This window comes from Molossus molossus, unplaced genomic scaffold, assembly GCF_014108415.1.
Source record: "Molossus molossus isolate mMolMol1 unplaced genomic scaffold, mMolMol1.p scaffold_m16_p_11, whole genome shotgun sequence".
In the NCBI taxonomy this organism is placed as follows: Eukaryota; Metazoa; Chordata; class Mammalia; order Chiroptera; family Molossidae; genus Molossus; species Molossus molossus.
The window spans coordinates 71326661-71347507 of NW_023425346.1; the positions used below are offsets into that span (position 1 = coordinate 71326661).

Sequence of the window (20847 nt, forward strand, 5' to 3'; positions counted from 1 at the left end):
GTTTACAAGCGACCGGCTGGCTTTCAGGTTGGGTGTGGCTTAGCCTGGAACCTCTTAATGCACGGCTCCGACCCCGAGAAGGCGCTTCAAGGACACCCCAAAATACCTCCCCCGATGCCCGCTAGTTTTCTAGGGGTCTGCGGAGAAGCCTTTACGCCCAGAAATGACAACCATATTCTCTGACTACACCCCACCCTAGGCTGTTTTATTTCGTCTTTTGCTATTTTCACTTTAGGAAACGCTAGCGTTATGGTACTAAACCCCGAGGACACCGGCTGTAAAGTGGAACCAGCGAGGAGAAGCGCTGCAAGTGATCAGTGTTGCCTTAGGGACTGATGACAGCCAGCCAAAGCGCGGGGTATCAGAGGGACACCACCGCCCTGGACTGGCAGAATTCCACGGCTGAGCGTGCCGCGGGGGGGCGGGGCCCCATCCCGCCCCGCCCCGGCCTTTGTGACGTAAGATAATGCCTGCCACGCGTCGGAATTCAGCTGCCTGGGCGGCCACCGGGCGCAAGTGACACGCGGGAAGGAACGCAGTGGTCATCTGGGGCCGACTCCACGAATCATGCATTTCTTACTCAGATTAATCGTTTTCTTTTCCATGTGGGGCATTTTTACTGCTCGGGGACAAAAGGAGGAAGAACGCACAGAGGAAGTGAAAATAGAAGTTTTGCATCGTCCAGAAAACTGTTCCAAGACAAGCAAGAAGGGAGACCTGCTAAATGCCCATTATGACGGCTACTTGGCTAAAGATGGCTCGAAATTCTACTGCAGGTAGGAAATGCAGGGAACAACTCTTGCATCCAGTTGATGTGCAGAATCTAGCCTCCCTCCAGCAAGCAGAATCTTAATTGTTTGTTTGGTTGGTTGGTTCGTTCTTACTGATTTTTAACAGTAAGGAGTTGAGTCTTTAATTCCTAGGGGGGAAATAAGATTAGGTGCAGTAGTTCCCTATTAACCTGAATATTACTTTCTAAAATTAGTTAAATGTTAGGCCAAGAAATTACCAAAAATACACTATGTCCACACACATACCCGACCAGTGCCATTGCCCTTGAGACTTATAAAAGTAAGTCGAGATACTATCTGTAAGGATGTTCACACTTTTCCTTTGCTATGATTGCAGTCTCTTTACAGAGAGTTAGGGTAGTGTAAAGAATTTTATCTGGCCTTCAGAAGCACCATATTTACAGATTGGGGGCCATTTTCCAGCTGTCAAGAAGACACAACAACTTTTCCTGGTGACTTAAGAGCCCTGTGTCCTCCACCTGACCCCTCATGCCACCACTGCCTACTCCGATTTAATTGATGCTTTATTACTCAGAGGGAGAATATCTTCTTCATCTGTGCTATTACCCTATAGATAGGATTGGGGGGAAATTAGTTCTTTCCATTTAGAGGAAAATAGAGAAATTTAATGAGAAGGAAAGTTACAAATAAATTTTTTAGGCTAAACCTGCACTATCATTTTTAGAACAAATCCAGAGAGGTTAAATGTATTATTTGGACAAGTCATACAGCTAAGTAGGGGCAGGAGACCCGTTAAAAAGTGAACTGTTGAATAGTTTTTGTAAAGATGGCAAAAAGAAAATGAGATGACAAATCATACTTCATTCTGGCTATCATGAGATAAGTTTGAGCCAGAGACCCCACCCAGGGGGTTCAGAAAGAGTGCTAGTGTGGGAAAAGAGGTGGTTAGAGAGGACTCCAATTTTAATGTAACTAAATGCCCAGCTGTTTTTTTTTTAATCCTCACCTGAGGATATGTTTATTGATTTTTAGAGAGACAGGAAGGGAAAGAGAGAGGGAGACAGACATCTATCCATTTTCTCCCATATGCACCCCATCTGGGGATCAAACCTGCAACCTAGGTATGTGCCCTTACTGGAATCGAACCCCCAACTTTTTGGTGTACAGGACTACCCTCCAACCAACTGAGTCACGTGGCCAGGGTGCCCCACTGTATTTTAAAGTTTGATTTCATGTTCCTTGAAATCAGCTTACCTAAGTGTTGCTTTTTATTATAGCCGGACACAAAATGAAGGCCACCCCAAATGGTTTGTTCTTGGTGTTGGGCAAGTCATAAAAGGTCTAGACATTGCTATGATGGATATGTGCCCTGGAGAGAAGCGAAAGGTGATAATACCCCCTTCCTTTGCATATGGAAAGGAAGGCTATGGTAAGATGTTTTACTATTTTTATCTCTCTGTTATAGTTAAAAAATAAATCATAGACTTTTGTGTATATATCTAAAATAATTGAAAACAGAGTCTCAAAGAGATATTTGTACACCCATGTTCATATCAGCACTATTCACAAAAGCTAACGAGTAGAAATAACACGTGTTCATTGACAGATGAATGGAAAAACAAAAGGTGGTACTAACTTACAATGGAATATTATTCAGCCTTCAAAAGGAAGGAAATTGTGACACATGCTATAACATAGATGAACCTTGAGTACATTATGCTAAGTGAAATAAGCTAATCACACACACAAAAATACTATATGGTTTCACTTTAATTAGGTACTTAGAGTAGCCAGATTAATTGAGACAGAAATAGAAGAGTGGTTGCCAGAGTCTGGGGAGATGGTGGAATAGGGAATTGTTTAATGAGTATAAAGTTTTGATTTTGTAAGATGAAATAGTCTGGGAGCTCGGTTGCACAACAATGTGAATATACTTAACAATACTGAAGTGTACATGTAAAATGGTTATACTGGTACTTTGTATGTAACATGTATTTTCTTCCAATTAAAAAAAATGTAACCTCTAAAAAAGTTAAAATAAAATAAAAAATCATAGAGGAAATAATTACTGAACTATAAGGGTACGATAAACTTTAGCTGTATCTAATCAAATCCAGCCAGCCCCCCGTTTCTACATATAAAGAAAATAAGACATCATTGGAATATAGACCCCTGGCAGGGTTCTTCCTCCCGCATAGTGGCAGCACTCATAATGATCATGTGTAGTCTGTCAGCCCTACCTTTGTCATTTTTATTTGTTTTTAGCATACTGTTTATTTGTTTTTAACATAAGTGTATATAGCACATACCTTCAGTAAACAGTACCAAAGTCAAATTCATAAAACTCAGGAAACTAGAACTTAGGATTTTAGAGTAAAAAGACAGCACTGGAACATGGTAAAAAGAACATTTGAAATAGCTGTCAGTCACTATTACCCAAATTCAGGAGAAGGCTTTAAATGTGAAAGAACTGAACTGCTTTGTTCACTGTCTTACCTATTTCTAGATCTTAGAGATGTGAAAGCCTAGGTAAAGCAGTTAAGTAGGGAAACTGTTTGCAATACATATGAAGACTCCTAATAACAAATAATAAAAACGACCTATCCTTAGAAATAGGAAAGTTTATAAACAAGTGGCCCACTAACAAAAACAAACAAACAAAAAATACAAATGACCTTTAAATTGAATAGAATACTAAATTTTATTTATAATTAAAGAAAGAATTAAAACAAAAGCAAGACATCATTTTCAACAAAGACACTATTTATGTCTTTGCTAATCTGCAAAGACATAAGACTTGGCAAAGGTATGGAAAAACCAGTAGTCTCATGCAGAGTTGCTAGAAATGTAAATCATTCAAACTCTCTAGCCATTTCCATCAAAATTTGAAATGCATATGTCCTCTGGTTCCGTTTCCAGGAATGGGCACAGAGGTATATGTAAAAGAACATTCATTGTCTTCTCTTTGGTAGCAAAAGACTGGAAACTACATTAGTATTTATCAGTAGGAAATCAGTTAAATAATTATGGTATATCTATAAAATGGACTACTTTGTAGCCAGTAAAAAGAATGAAGTAAAGCCATATGTAGTAATAATGTTAGCAATAAAGTGGGGTAGAACATATTCATGCAATGAATATTTATTAAGCTGATGCCAGGTTTTCTTCTAAGCAGTGAGCATAAAGCAGTGTACAATGCAGAAACAATTCCCTATTCTCAATGAGCTTATATATGAGAGGGGGAATCTCTCATATGCATCATGGATCTACATAGACTCTATCTGGAAAGATACACGGTCACCCAATAGCATTAAGTAGTCCTGGGAAGGAGGCCTGAGGGTCAAGGTGAGGAAATTTCTTCTCACTCTGTAATATATTGTAGTTTGAGTTTTTCACCATGTGTGTGTATTACTTTTTCCAAGATTAAATATTTAAAAACCACTAAAATTAGAAGTGGAGCAAATAGAGAAAATTTGAAAGGGGGGAAATTGGGCAGTCTATCAGAGGAACAATTTTGATATTTCATTCTCAATTAGGCCCTTGCTTCCTATTGCTGTGTGAGGATGAGAAAGAATCTTTACCTCTTCATTCTATTTAGAGCCCTTGACAATCCCACCTCTTTGAAATATTTAGTATAGTATATAGTTAAAGTAATTAAAGCTTAATTTTCTACAGTAAGATGTCATCGACTCCCAGATATTTTGTTGAAATGTCATGCCCTCTTTGAGTATTAGTTGCCTTCACCTCTTCTTCCCAGCGAGAGCAAGGGGTCATTGCTCCAGATTAGATTTGAGGGAGGTCAGTGGTGTAAGTCAGACCCGGTCAGACTTAAAACTCAAGAGACAGTTTCAGATCACTACAGCTTCATTTTCAGTGCTTTTTACCAACCATTTGGTCCCAACAAAATAGCTCCCACTGAACCATAATTTGTGCATCCTATTTTTAGTTGTAGCGGAAGCTGGGAGAGATTTAAACAAATTGAAGGTAAATTAAAATGAATGCAACGCTTGTCCTAAGAATATTGTCATAAGTTGAAGCCAATTCTAGGTGAAATGATAACAGGCAAAGTTTCCTGTTCAGTCTCTTCAATCTCATTTTCAGAGATTCCCTTTCTAGTGTTGTCTTATCAGATGCCTCTACATTCTGACTACGACCAGAGTACCCACTCCCCTATCAACCTAGAACACCCACATCCCTCATCAATAGGTGCTCCTCCTGGGTCCCGTTACCTTAAAGCAAATGACTACTTAGTTTATCCTTTTTGTAAACTAATTTATGCTTGAATATGAATGACTATAGGCTGCCTAAACTATTAATAAAGCTAACCTTTGCTGCAGAGATGTAGAAGTTTGACTTGAAGTTGGTTCATATTCAATTTGAAGTGTCTCCAATAAACATAAAAATAATGAATCCCACTAGTAACACTACCAACATTTTCATTTTATACATAAGGAAACTAAGGCCCAAACAAAAGTGTTTTTAGAATGTAATTAACTGCTAGTTTACCTGAACTACAATAGCTTGGATTAGATTATTTTAAAGGCTACAGTGTAGACCTTAAGTAACTGCTTTTTAAAATAAATTGTTATTAAGAGCTAATGTTAGTTACAACTTCGTTTTAGGTAGTACTTGAAGAAGTCCTTCTTCTGCACAGTGTCCTTGCCTCATGTCGCAGAGCACCCCTGCATGTCTTGAAATGCATGTGACTTGTTAGTGCTTTAATTAACAGTACATGTGGTATGTACAGATTCTTTACATTAATTCCTATATCTTTATCTGCTTCTCTAAAAATTCTATACTAAACGCACATTTTTCTCTTCTTTATACTATATTTTTTGCAAGAAAAAACCTAATTGACAATATTTTCTAGTTTATAGTAGAATTGTTCAGAAACTTTGACCTCTAGCCCTGGCCAGTTTGGCTCAGCGGTTAGAGCGTCGGCCTGCGGTCCTGAGAGACCCGGGTTCGGTTCCCGCTAAGGGCACGTACCTCGGTTGCAGTTTGTCCCCGGCCCTGGTCGGTTGTGCGGGTGGCAGCCACTCGATGTGTCCCTTTCACATCGATGTTTCTCTCTCTCTCTCTGTTCCTCTCTCTTCCCCCAACTCTACCTGAACAAAAAATGGAAAAATGTCCTCAGGTGAGGAAAAAATAAATAAATAAATAAATAAATAAATAAATAAATAAAAAGAAACTTTGACCTCTAATATTTTTTCTTAAGAAATTTGAATTTATGTTTTAAATTTATTTTTAATTGTTATTTTGTTATAAAAAGATCATAACTGGACAAACTAGGAATGGGTTTTGTAAAAATGATTGTTGAATCAATCTCTAGCTCTTTACCCTTAAAATCAGGTAATATATGCTGCTTTGGTTGGGATGATCACATTAGTCATGTGATGCATGGGTAGATCCTTCTGTGTCCTGGCTTTGGAAATAACTGATCCATCTCTCTTTTTGGATGTAATTTTCAAACTCTTTTCTCTTTGGAATATGTAAATACTTTAGCAAGAATTCTCTATTTTTAATTAAAGAAATTACTATTTTCTTCAAAGAACAAAATTCACCATTTGAAAAATAAAGGATAGGTATCATTCATTCAACAAATATTTGAGTGACTGGAATCAGGCAATCTGAGAGACTCTAGGAATATACCAGTGACACAAACCACCCACTGTCTCTTAGCAAGTCATTTCTACAGGTCATTTTTATGAACTGATCATCTAAAATAGCCAACAGCTTACTAAAATCATTTGTGACATTAGTTAATAGATTAATTTTATTAAGGAGAATTATTCAACTTAATACTTAAAATTTTTTATTGTGTTTAGAAATTTCTTCATAAAAATTGTCCTAGTTTATTGTCATTGCACTTATTTTTTTAAATCGATAAAGAATCTGAAAGACAAATATATTGATATATATGTTTTATTTATGCACCCAAATAACTATACAAAATCATTCTCTAAAAATTACTGATCTATGCTTTGAGATTTTTCTGCCTGTGCATTTCTTCTCTGTACCAGCTCTTTCCTTTATAATGATGGGGTATATTAATAAGAATCATATGATTTATATGTATTTCAATTTAATTAGGAAATAATGGTCCCATAAATCCTTAGAATTGACTTGGTTTAAAAACATGAAAAAAAATTCCTAAAAAGTATTTAGAACACAATTTTTATAAATATAAAATAATATAATCATAATGCTATAATGGCTATTTGTGAATAAATATTTGAACATTATCTTCACGCAAGTTAAACTGTTAAAAAATCTATACTTTTAACAGAAGGCAAGATTCCACCTGATGCAACACTGATTTTTGAGATTGAACTTTATGCTGTGACCAAAGGACCACGGAGCATTGAAACATTTAAACAGATAGACATAGACAATGACAGACAACTCTCTAAAACCGAGGTAATCCAAACAGATTTCATGTGTACAATCTAATTTTGTTATCACAGTTTAAGTACTTCTTTGTTACACCTGTTATTTTTTCACTTCTACTTAGTGTGGGCTAATGATTTAGCTTTTAATAGAACTGATTACAAAAAAAATCTGTACTCCAGCAAGAAAATGTGCTTTTTCAGTACAAAACTTGTAATTAAGCCATTCTGTTCAATTTCTTCTCCCCCTACAAGAGGGTCATTAAAATAACCAAACTAATTTCCAAGGGGCATTTCCAGCACCTGGAGTACAGGAGCAGATATCTTTCAAGCAGTAGGAATTTCTAACAGGGCAAATAATTCCCACCTCACAGGACTGTGAGGATTACATGAGATTATGAAAAAAGCTAGCAAGAATTTAAATTGTGTAGACTGGAAAGTTAGTAAACAGAACCCAGGAGTTCAGCTACCTAGCTTCTGCATCCCAGTTAGTCTTATATATGAATTGAGTGATTAATATCTTGGAATAATAATGTTTTCATACTTTCTAGCATCAGGTATAATTATAAACCCAATAGTGTATGACCTCAATCTCCTTGACAATTTATGAGGTAGACACTATTGTCATCATCTCCATTTTATGGAAGGAGCAAATGACACCCAGACAGGTTAAGTAACTAGCTTAAGGTCACACAGCCCTAAGTGGCAAAACCAGATTGCAAACCCAGCCATCTAGCTCCAGTACTGTGCTCTTCACCATGAATCCACCCTGGCTTTTTCAGGGACTTTGCATCATGAATGTTTCAGGGCTGTTTTGCCCAGATGTTTTTCAGGTATCAGGTATTAACTACATTATCAGTAGATGCATAAGAGTGATTTTCACATGCTTGATTTTCATAATTACAATCTCTATCTTTTATTGATACCTGTCAACATGACTCTAATCTTCACACCAACCCTACAGTATAGATTCTATTTCCTTCCTTTTACAGATGACAAAACTGAGGTTTAGAGAGGTTAAATTATTTGTCTAAGATCACACAGCCGGTACATGGCAAAGCCTGGATTTCAAACATGAACTAAAATAAAGTACTTTGCTTCATTATCAGAAAGATTTAGTCAGTTATTTCTTCAGTATAAGTAAGGTGAAGAAGTAGGGGAATATAGTGTTTTTGATTAATTACGAAGTGGAAATAGTGCGGAACCCATTGCCAGCAAAATTAAAAGCATGCTCTTACCCACCGTCTTTTTGTACCTCTTCACTGCACTGTATTTAAAAAGTACATTTTGAGAAGTCAAAATGGTTAGGAAAATATATTTGTTTATTTAGAATCTGAGGAATATTTTAGGCTATTTAAATTCTTTACACCTACATAGGAATCCTAAGGCTCAATTGGAGGGAAAAAATGTATCTTCATCATATAGGACCAAAGTCCCATTTGAGAACAGCTGCTATATTCTTCATTAAGATCCATTAATCATTCTAACTAAAGTCTACTAGATAAGGATTGAGTTTGGGATATGAATTGCTAAAAATCTCTCAGGGTTCACCTTTAGACTTTATATATACTCTTGCCTCTACAATGCCCACGTTATCTCCAGATCATTGTGCTAAACGTTATCTCCAGATCATTGTGCATTGACTTCTTTAGTTATTATATATATATATATATATTAGTACTTTCTGATGGAAATATAATGAGTCATATATATAATTAAAATTTTTTTTTAGTTTTTTCTTTATTGATTTTAGAGAGAGAGGTAGGGAGAGGGAGAGAGAGATAGAAACATTGATGAGAGAGAACATTGATTGACTGCCTCCTGCATGCCTCCCACTGGGGATTGGGCCCACAACCTGGGCATGTGCCCTGACCGGGAATCGAACCAGTGACCTCTTGGTGCATGGGTTAATGCTCAGTCACTGAGCCACATCGGCCGGGCTATAATTTTAAATTTGTTAGTAGCCACATCTTAAAAAAAAAAAAAAAAAGAAACAGGTGAAATTAATTTTAATGATATGTTTTGTTTAACTCAGTATATGTAAAATATTACCATTTCAACATTAAATCAATATAAAAATTACCAACGAGATATTTTTATTGTCTTCAAAATTTTGTTGTGTATTTTACCCGTAAATAGCATATCTCAGTTTGATTTATCCACATTTCAAGTGCTTAGTAGTCACCTGTAGCTAGTAGCTGCCATATAAGACAGTGCTTATAATGTCTTTGCTTAGAGAAATGTCATATGATATAGAGAAAAGGGAATACTTCAGAATACCTCGTCTTTATTTGACATTATTATTAGAGAGGTTGTTGTAGTTCGTAGATTTGAGGAAGACTATAGAAGCATAGAAAAATTAAGAAAATTAAATTTTATTTCAAAACCTGTGGTTGGGTTTTATTGCTTATGTAACATAGTTATTAATTTTAGAGACTATAGAAACATCAATTTGTATTTTATTTACTAATGGAAATCCTTGAGCGTGAATTTCCTTGGATAATGTGGACAGTGTAGATTATCATAAAGCATTTAGTTTCAACAAAATTCAATTCAGATATTAATCTTTGAGTATGTACCACTAACCATCTATAACCTCAGGGGAAGCTAATTTAAAGATCTGTTTCTTTTCAAAAAAATTGCTTCAAAGGTTAAAAAAATAAAACCTCAAATAGCTTTTTAAAATTTTGTATGATTTATTATAAGCAGACTTACATATGAGTTTATATAAACATTTCCTGAAAGTTACTAGAAATGTATTGTGATATCTTCTTATTAATGAAATATCATTTGGGCCCTCTAGATAGATCATTACCTGAAAATGGACTTTGAAAAAGATGAGAAGCCATATGACAAGTCATATCAGAATGCAGTTTTAGAAGATATTTTTAAGAAGAATGACCATGATGGTGATGGCTTCATTTCTCCCAAGGAATACAATATATATCAACATGATGAACTATAGCATAATTTTATTTCTCAATTTTCTTAGCTACTTAACTATACTTTATATATAAAACAAAGTCACTTTCTCCAAGTTGTATTTTCTAATTTTCCCCATGAAAACTTATTTTTATCTCCTCAATACATGTAACTTTGGAATAAATGTGAGGCTATTTTGCAAATTTAATTCTGTGAACATGAGTTGCAACACCATGCAATTGACCTCTGTGTCCCATTGGACAATTTCCCCCTTCAAGATTCCCCCTTCAAGAAATGGGAGGAGCCCTGGCCGGTTTGGCTCAGCGGTTAGAGCGTCGGCCTGCGGTCCTGAGAGACCCGGGTACGGTTCCCGCTAAGGGCACGTACCTCGGTTGCAGTTTGTCCCTGGCCCTGGTCGGTTGTGCGGGTGGCAGCCACTCGATGTGTCCCTTCACATCGATGTTTCTCTCTCTCTCTGTTCCTCTCTCTCCCTCCCACTCTACTTGAACAAAAAATGGAAAAAATGTCCTCGGGTGAGGATAAAAAAAAAAAAGAAATGGGAGGACATCTATGTCAAAATCTATAAAACTCTTCCAAACTCTAACCTTAACAACATGTAGAAATATATAAATAACCATTGTTTAATGTTTTAAATGTTAAAATGCCCCATATTATTAAATTTTTCAGTAGGGGCCTGGGAATTAACATTTCAATGTTTATACATTTCATAGCATTACGGGTAGGTAGTAGTATTTAAAAATCTTAGAACTGAGGAGTCTTTTTTTTGGTATGCATGCTGGAAAATATAAGTTGTATAACTCTGTCCCCAGAGCCTCAACATGATCTTTGTACTTTTTGGTGCAAGCTTCTGGCTTCATGTATTTGTTCCAATGGCAAATGTTTCAAGATACTTGATCAGACCAAAGACTTATAGCAGGCATAATGCAGTCTGCTCTGAGTCTTGTACTCCTTCAGACATCATCATAAATGTCCTGCTCCCCTTCCTTCTCGCGTGCCTTTATATCTACCATCCCTAACTCTTTGTCTTGATTTTAAATTGATGTCATGGGATTTCTTAGTTTCCAATTCCCTTTCTCTAGGTATCTCTATCCTGTGTCACTTCATTTCACAACAGTGTTATTAATCATGAATGAACATCACAAACTGGCATACCATCAAGTTTTTAATAAATATGTAGAATTTATTTTACACATGAGAATCCATGAGAATATCAAATGAGGATATACAAATACCTCTCAGAACTAATGTTAAATGTTTTAAACATTTTCGAAGGAGAAGAGAAATAAATGTGCCATGGCAATTGTGTCATGGTCAAATCATGACATGGTACAACTTGTGGAGAGTAAGAGGTAAGAGATGCTGTGCATCAAGTTGGTGCCAAAGAAAGGGCACATATTTATTGGAAGATGTAAGGTTTTGCCTACTGCATATGTAGGAAGGTATGGTCAGGCACTGAATAGTTCTATTCAAAACAAAGCCTTTTCTATTTTCTGAAACTTGCTCTTTACAAACCATTGTTCATCTTTTAACCTCTTTAGGTATACTGCCAGAAATTCTGTTACTTAAAAATGAAGGGATAATGCAAAATCCACCCGATCAGTGGATGTCCCATAGGCATAGCACAGAGTTTGACGCTTCATATAACAAAAACTTTCACTACAGTATTTTTTTCTTTCCTCCGAATATTAAACCTTTCCTCTGCCCAATTTTATAACTTCTCCTCACTTGCTCAACCATCAACTCTTTCATCTCTTTACTTTCCTCAGAAAAACCTCAGTTGAAGTAAACTAAGTTGATAATACTATGTTTTGGTTTGGAAACTGCCCCATTTTCTTTATATAAAAAGTCACTAGACCTTCTTTTGATCTGTATACTCATATTTGCATTTGAAAAAAAATTTTTTTTCATCCTCACCCGAGGACATTTTTCCATTTTTTACTCAGATAGAGCGGGAAGGAGAGAGAGGAAGAGAGAGAAACATCGATGTGAAAGGGACACATCGAGTGGCCGCCACCCACACAACCCAACCAGGGCCGGGGACAAACTGCAGCCAAGGTACATGCCCTTAGCGGGAACTGAACCCGGGTCTCTGTGGACCGCAGGCTGATGCTCTAACCGCTGAGACAAACCGGCCAGGGCGCATTTGAATCATATACTTTACCTAAAACAAAAAACAGTGACAAGATATAAATGGAATTTATCAGATAATACAAACTATCATTCTAACCTTTCTGTCCCATTGTTTTCATACAAAGTGCTTTTAAACTTATCTTTTAAAAAATATAGATGATGTTAAATAGATATGGAGATTTGTTCTGAAACTAATCACATGAAAATGTGATCATTCTACATGCATATAGTGCACAAGCCGTTCGTATTTACACAATTATGTTTGCCTTCATGGGCATATACCTAGTAATAAGTGCTGTAATTATACACTTTGAGTTCTAGAATTTGAACATACTATTTTTGCAATTATTTTAATAAGCATATATAGTAAACAATTTAGGTTGTTTACGAAAAATTTCAGATGTCTTACAGAATAGAAGAAAAGATCTCTCAGAACTAAGTATGCTAAATGTTTGAAACACTTTCAAAGGAGAAAAGAAATGTGTCCTAACTGCCTTAACTTTAAAACGACAGCAGTGAGTTTTATAAAGCCCAAACTAGCGAGCATATGTACATTACAGAATGGCAGCCCATCACCATCAGTCACCCTGTGAACTGTGTACACAATGCCCCACACTGAGCTCAGTGTGCTTCTAACTTGATATGGCAATTAAACATTTAGGATTTCTTTAAATTATTAACACATTTTTCTCATTTTACCAGACATAGGGCAATAGTTAAAGCACCATAAAGTTGCCTCTTGTGCACTCTTTTTATCCTTAAATGTTAATTAAAAGCTGATTAAAATTAAAATGGTATTTCAAAAAATCTCTCCGTAAAAAGTTATCTAAAATGATAAACTAAGTCCCCAAAATATTTCTAACGTGACTGGCAGATTTTATGGAAGAACATCTACATTCTTAATTTTACATTTAAGCCTTTTTTCATATAAAAATATTAATCTTCAGCCCTGGCCAGTTAGGCTCAGCAGTTAGAGCATTGGCCTGCAGACCAGAGAGTCATCAATTCCGACCAAGGGCACCTTGGTTGCTGTTCAATCCCCACCCTTGGTTGGGTTTTGCAGGAGTTAATATGTCTCTCTCACATCCTTCTCTCTCTCTCTCTCTCTCTCTCTCTCTCTCTCTCTCTCTCCCTCCCTCCCTCCCTCCCTCTCTCACTGAAAATCAATGAAAAAATATCCTCTGGTGAGGATTAAAAAAGATATATATATCTATTAACCTTCATACAACTTATGAGGAGACACTATTATCACCTCCACTTTATAGATGGGGCAAACGATGCTGAGACAGGTTAATTTCTCTTTCCCTCTTTAATTTCCCACACTTCATCAAAGTGAACCTAGATGATTTTGGAAAGGTGTGTGGCATAGTTGCACCTTAAATACCAGCAAAGTACATTCATTTTTTCATTTTATTTCATTCTCTTGTGCCAAACATCAAAACAAGGAACGGCATGAAGTCTCACATACTTCTGTCCGTCAACGGAGCACTGGAAGCACCCATAAACCGTCTCCCTCTTTAAGTTCCCCATTCCACAGAGTATGCAAGGCCCTTTGGGAATGTTGTGATTAAGTAAGTTAACTCGGATATGAGTCCCTTCTTTGAGTGAAATATCAGTCATGCTGAAAGGTTTGTCATAGTAGTCAGAAAAAAGATCATCTAAGTAAAGCTGTGAGCGAGAAATGGCATCCATCACTCTTCTATCTAAAAGGACAAAAACAGAGAAATGTGTCAGAAGTCAAATTAAAAAAAACAACAACATGTAACCAAACTGCATTTATAATCACATTACTAATAGACAACCTCAGTGTTAACCCCAGAAGAAAAAATAAATACATTTGAAATACACTTCAATGGACATACTTCTTTCAAACAGTATATTCCTCAATCTGTAGAGGACTGCGAACGTTGCTGTTTCTTCTCTTTCAAATCCTCCTTTTGACACTGAAGTGACACAAATGTCTATAAAAGAAATTTAGATGTTATAACTTGAATTCATATTTTGTGGTTGATGTAGTCGTGGTTGATGAATTCTGGTACGTGACATTCACTGCATTTTTTTAAGTTAAATTCTACATAGTTTTAGAAAAGGTGACATTCGCATGGTATAACATTCAAAGAGTACGAAAAGGAGATACAGTGACAAATATGTCTCTAGTCTGCCCTGACCCCAGCCTCAGTTTTCCACCCCAGAGGTAACCACTCTTAACTTTCTTGTGTATACTTCCAGGAATGCTCCACTTATTTTACAAGCATAAAGGAATATGTATATATGTTTGTATATATGTACATAAAATTCTTTAGGCTCAAAAAGTTACACACTACACACATTTCTTTCAAATATCTCTCAGAGATTCTTTGATGTCAGGATATAGTGCTTCCGCATTCTTAGTATTTCTTTGAGTGGATGCACCATTATTTAACTAGTTGCTGATAATAGATCTTAAGGTTATTTCCAATCTTCCACTATTATGAAGTGAATATCCTTATCCCCATATCATTTCACATATGTAAGTATATCTATAGGTTAAATTCCTAAAAGTATAAGGCTAAATTATATGCATATTTTAAATTTTGATGAATATATCAGTCCTATCAGTTCATACTCCTCCTATCAATATAGTTGTAAAAACCTACACCCGAAGTGTCCCAAATAGAATTTAATTTGCATGTTTCATTTTGTTTCTGGACTCCCTATTTCCTCTCCCATAGAACTGCAGAAACAAACATAAACATTTAAAAATGTTTATAAATCACCATGGCCAGAAGGCTCACTTGCCTGGTCCTTTGGCCTATACCTAGACTTGAGCTGGCTGGCCTCCTAACCTTATAGATCTGTGAAGTGTAAAAATCTAAATGAAGTGAGCTGCACTGAGGTATTATATAAGATGACAATTTTAGGGGGAATAGTTGTACTTTCAAAGTTACTTTTAGGGAGAACTGGAGGGGAGGAGCTGGATCTATGACATAAAATTAAAGAAAAATTGTCTTTTGATATACTTAGTTTGGGTGCCTGACATCTTCAGACATCTTACTGTCTACTTACTCCTCTATTTGCCATCATAAAAAACTACCTATTAGAAGGTCATGTATTATCTCCCATGTAAGTCATGCAATACTTTTGTCAGTGGATTGCATTTTAGCTCTTATCTGTGGGGTGGTGGGAGTCTATAGCCTTTGCCAAGAAGTAGAAGAGAGGTATAGGGTAAGTAGTGACTGGAGAGTGTTTCCCAACTACTTCACCCAAGCATAAAATTGACAGTGCTGAGAGCATCATTCTTCTATAATTGGGGGGTGGCAGTGGGGGCAGATTCCTATTACATTCTTAAAAATATAATCAATTCAGTGTTTCATGCAAGTCGCTCACTCACCAAAGGCACCATCCAAGTAAATGAAGAGTTCGAAAACACTGAAAGCTATGGTTGTGTGCGCTGGAAAAACAATAGCTTTGTCCCTTCCCCTGGGATTCTGTTCATCCATAAAATGAAACTACATTTAAAAAATAAATAACATTATTAAGGAGCATAACATGTAAGGATAGTTTTGTGCAGAAACAAAGCACTTCCTTCAATCCTACCAAAAACAAACAAATTAACCAAAACAAACATTTCTCCAAGTAAAGAATTATCCTAATCCAAGTAAACTTTATTGCGGAGGTTCAACTGGTCCAATAGGAACTCATGATCTATATTAGGAAATAGCACTCACCAATCTTTCACTTACTTTGGTATTGGAGCCAATGATTAGTGCTTCCACAACAGTAAAGCTCTCTGGCATAGAAGCCTTTTTCTTTCAACTGAACCAACTGTGTTTAGTGCTGTTCCTTTTTCAGCCTACCCTGTCTACTGTTCCAAAGCCCTCAGGACTTTCAGCAGCTTTCCAAAGCAATCACCAACAATTAAGTAAATGTTTCAGTTCGTGCCCAAATGGTCCAAGGTTAAACACTTTGGTGAATAGCTAGATGTAGACTTTATTTTCAAACACTTACAAAGATTATCATTGAACCCTATCTAACAATTTGTTTTAATAAAATCAATCAAGTCATTATTATATGAATGACAAGAATATCATAATTGAGGTAATAATTAAACATAAATTACTTTCAAGAGTTTTTTTTTAAAGGATTTAACATTGAATGGAGCATGTTTAGCCATTAACAATATTACTTTAGAAAAATTAATTTAATATATAAATTCAACTTTCAAAATCCAAGTATAAACTACATCACTGAAAGGTAAAATCAGCTTTGACCGGTTTTCTCAGTGGTTAGAGCCTTAGCCTGAGAACCAAAAAATCTCGTGTTCAATTCTGTTCAAGCATGTACCTTAATTGTGGTTGGGTCCTGGACCCTAAGGATGATGCAGGAGGCAACCAATCAATGTGTCTTTCTCAATTCAATGCTTTTCTCTCTCTCCCTCCTACTCTATCTGAAGATAAATGGAAAAATATCCTCGGGTGACGATTTAAAAAAAAAAAGATAAAATCAAATAATTCAACAAAAGTATATAATTTTTATTATTAAGACCGCATTTAAATAGCATAGGAGAGACTCCAGAATGCACATTATTTCACAAGTATTAGTGTTCTGTTTGCATTATATTACACATGTTAAGAATCTGATTTTTCTTAAATGTTTTTTCACATCCTAATACAAAACTATTACTGAGAAATCCTACATATCATTGCAGCTCTTTAATCTCAACATTTGACAAAATACACAAATCTCATTAGAAATTGAGTACTTTTAGCCCTGGCTGATTTGGCTCAGAGGTTAGAGCGTCGGCCTGCGGTCCAGAGAGACCCGGGTTCGGTTCCCGCTAAGGGCACGTACCTCGGTTGCAGTTTGTCCCCGGCCCTGGTTGGTCGTGCGGGTGGCAGCCACTCGATGTGTCCCTTTCACATCGATGTTTCCCTCTCTCTCTCTGTCTCCTGCTCTATCTGAATAAAAAATGGAAAAATGTCCTCGGGTAAGGATAAAAAATAAATAATTAATTAATTAAAAAACACAGAACATTTTTTTAAAAAGAAAGAAATTGAGTACTTTTATAAAAATTCCCATTGCAGCGTTCTAGAAAAAGAAGCCCAATGAGTGCAGCTTTACCCGCATGGCCTCCCCACGAATTCCGGCATGCACAGACAGCGAGCACTGTCGTGTGGTTCGAATGCTCTCCATGACGACGCACAGCACTGCCTTTCTGCTGCTCCTTGACTGACGGATCAGGCTGTGGTCAAAATTAATTTTTCTACAATAAACAAGAGAGACATTCACAAAAATCTATGCCATCTGATTACATATAATCCAGTACAGTTTTTGCTATCACGTGTTACTCATTCACAGTCTACCTTAACTCAAAGTAAATCAAAGCAGGCTTAATACAAATCAGAAAGTATGCTCAAAAGAAATTTATTAATCTGTCTCTATTTTCTTAAAATGTGCTTATTATAGGAGTGTTGGAGAGACTCTCTTAGCATATTTGTTGCAGATTCCTGTATTCTTTTAATCTAATAGTTTATCAAATGTGTTCAGATCTAAAGCAACTTTGTGGAACAATCAGAAATTCTGTTTAAACCAAATGATTTTGGATATCTACTCTCATCCGAAGTTTGAATATATTACTAATTTGTATTATTTCAAACAAATTGAACAAATACATTCGTAAAATATAACCTGAATATTTTTATAGTGAAGTTTATATAATTTAAAAAATGTAATGAAAACACTGAAGTATAGTAAGGATTATTATACTGACCGTGTAGTAATTTCCTTGAGTAATGTTGAAACTTCCACTTCATGTTTAGTTACTACACCAAATGAAGCTTTTACTGCAACAGAATCTGATCCAGTAACATTAATCCCAACATCATTCACAATATGGTTGCCTCGCCTTCCATAGAGTGAAACATCTGATTCATCTTCATAATTCAGTAACTGATAAGATGAAATACCTTTTAAAGAAATTAATATTTTTCAAATATCATGAATTTATCTAGTGTAGATTACATATAGTAACACAATAATTTACTATTTAAGACGGATTACCTAACTGTTAAGCAAAGCAATGTTTCAAACCAAGATTAAAAATAGCTATTCAATTAATTGGAAAACAAGAAGAAATATATAGCCAGAATACTTAAAATGAACTCAAATTCAATAGAACTTCTTAAGCACCAAGATCCACTGGATAGATGGGGGGAAAAAAGGTGTTTATAAGAAATAATTTGTCTCAATGTCCATTTATTTTCTAACCTAGTCTGTAATATATTTCAGTTTGTCAACTGTAATAATCAAATCATAAAAAATAAATACAAATTAAGATAGGTAACACTAAATAATACCTTCATTTAATAGAGAAAGAAAGAAATATATTATTATGTCTTTTTCTAAATTGATCTGGTTAAAACAAAATAATTGAAATAAAATTATACAATAACTAATCTTATAAAAGAGGCTTGAAAATTATTAGCTTAGTAAGAGATTTGATATTATTATAAACTTTAGGCACTGCTCATCATAATAATATCATTACTGCCATAGTAATTAAAGTTGCTTTAATCAATGAAAATGTGTAATTATGAACATAAGCAGTATATATAACCTATGTTTAGATTACCAATAATATAGCTGAATGGGTAGTCACTCCCAGTCATTTAAACTTACCAGCTGAAATTTCTCTGTCTCCTAGAAGAATATCTTTCAGTGTAAAAGGTGTCGAGGTAAATTTATATCTAGGAAACAGAAAGCATCGCTTCTTTTTTACCACCAGACTTAAAGGTTGGTATTTGTCAGCTTCACTGAGGCTTGGAACAGGAACTAATCTCCCTCCATCTCCAACTTGCTTGACAAAGCTCTTGGTAGCAGCAGCAAACATATTAATATAGTATCAAAACGTCATCAACTGCAACCCTCAGATAAATCCATATTTGCAAAGAAAAGTAAGGCACAAAACTAAGCCTTACTTGATTTTAAATATAATTATACACTTTAAAAACCCAAAGCATGGTTCCACCAAGTAGTTACAGTGTACAGTTCACAACACTGCCTCCCCTGGTGTGCTCAGGTGATGAATTATAGATCAACGGTGTAAAATGATATACTAAAAGTAAGTCTAATTTGGAATTGCAGTCTATAACATATACACAGAAAACTAATAATTGTAAAATACTACCAATGTCCTTAATGAAGGTCCAGATTAATAGAAGTTTGCCAGTTTTGAGGGAAACATATAGCCCATTGGGGAACAATGCAATTAGGCACTAACATTAGCCCTGGACACCAGCTGCAGTGTACCTAGGGGAATTCCTTCACAAGTTCATCATGCCAACTTTGGCAACAGAGAAGTGCTGTTTTGAATCCTTATGGTATGGTTTATTGTTTGAACATTTCATTCATTTTCCTTGTATGATTATAAAACCAAGTGATTAATATAAAAAAGTCACCAACTATACGAAAACAATTGTATGCAGATCTTTTTAAAATACTAAATGAAAAACACATTACATATAAATAACTGTATAAACTCTGACGAGAGTTCCTTACTCTGAAGCTGGCACATGGACATCTCTTTGAAAGGGGATCCTGATGTCTTTATTTTCTTTTTGTTTCATCATTGTCATCCCAGTAATTCAACCTTTACCGAGAACTGTGTGCCCTGGCTGGTGTGCTCAGTGGTTAGAGAGTGGGCAGGCATACCCAAGGGTCTCCGGTTCCATTCCCAGTCAAGGGTTGCATGTTTGATCCTCTCCCCTGTCAGGGCATATATGGGAGGCAACCAATCAATGTCTCTCTCACATAGGTGTTTTTTTTCTCTCTTTCTCCCTGCCACCCTCCCTTTCACTTTCTAAAAAATCAATAGAGAAAATATCCTCAGGTGAAGATGAACAAAAAAATAAAAATAAATATTAAAAGAGAGCAATGTAAGGATTTGGCTTATTTTCAAGGAATTCTGTGGCCCCTGGGGGTTGGTCTCCGTGGCTCAGTGTCTTGAGCGTCCTCCCATAGACAGACAGGTTCTGGTTCAATTTCCAGTCAGGGCACATGCCCGGTTTCCTGCCTGGACCCCCAGCAGGGGGCGTGCAGGAGGCAGCCCATGCGGGCGAAAATAAAAATAAACGAATTCTGTGGCTAATAATATACTTTAGAAACAAATCTGAGTGCTGAAATATTGTATTGCCATAATTATGTGGATGTTAATATACAGTATATTGAAATAGTGGCTAAGTGGTACTCACAAGATACTCATTAAAACAGCCATTAGTGGATAGTAATCGATACACAAACGGATATAGAGGTGGTGAGTGGAGGAAGAATAGGTTTAATTCAAGCCTCAAGTAATATAAATCAACTTGATTAGATTCTGGACATTTTAAAAATAATTTTTGTTGTTGAAAGTATCACAGATGTCTCCCTTTTTCTGGACATTGTTTTAAAATGTGCCTTCTAATATCCAGGGCTCACGTGCAGCTCCCCTCCCCCGCAACACACACACACAAAGAACAGTTTTTAAATAATATGTCTTTGTGCAAATAGTATTCGGCAAAGCAACCTTCCAGAACGTCGAGAAAGTACATGGAGTCATTTCTGCAAGAGGCTAGCAAACCCCTAGAGAAGTGATACTGTATCTAATGTCGCCATAT

General features: G+C 36.0%; 2 protein-coding genes across 2 annotated transcripts; one reads left to right on the forward strand and one right to left on the reverse strand.

Moving 5' to 3' along the window:
• The first annotated feature begins 485 nt into the window (after window positions 1–485).
• Window positions 486–10131, forward strand: FKBP7 (FKBP prolyl isomerase 7). Its single transcript, XM_036254694.1, has 4 exons — window positions 486–776; window positions 2030–2181; window positions 7042–7172; window positions 9945–10131. Exons 1-4 carry the CDS (start codon window positions 568–570, stop codon window positions 10104–10106), a joined length of 654 nt encoding a protein of 217 aa, XP_036110587.1. The 5' UTR covers window positions 486–567; the 3' UTR covers window positions 10107–10131.
• Window positions 10132–13433: 3302 nt separating this feature from the next.
• Window positions 13434–19256, reverse strand: PJVK (pejvakin). Its single transcript, XM_036254712.1, has 6 exons — window positions 18872–19256; window positions 17964–18159; window positions 17315–17456; window positions 15585–15702; window positions 14077–14175; window positions 13434–13917 (listed from the first exon to the last, which is right to left on the reverse strand). The coding sequence occupies exons 1-6, from the start codon at window positions 19080–19082 to the stop codon at window positions 13625–13627; spliced, it is 1059 nt and encodes a 352-aa protein (XP_036110605.1). The 5' UTR covers window positions 19083–19256; the 3' UTR covers window positions 13434–13624.
• Window positions 19257–20847: the final 1591 nt, after the last annotated feature.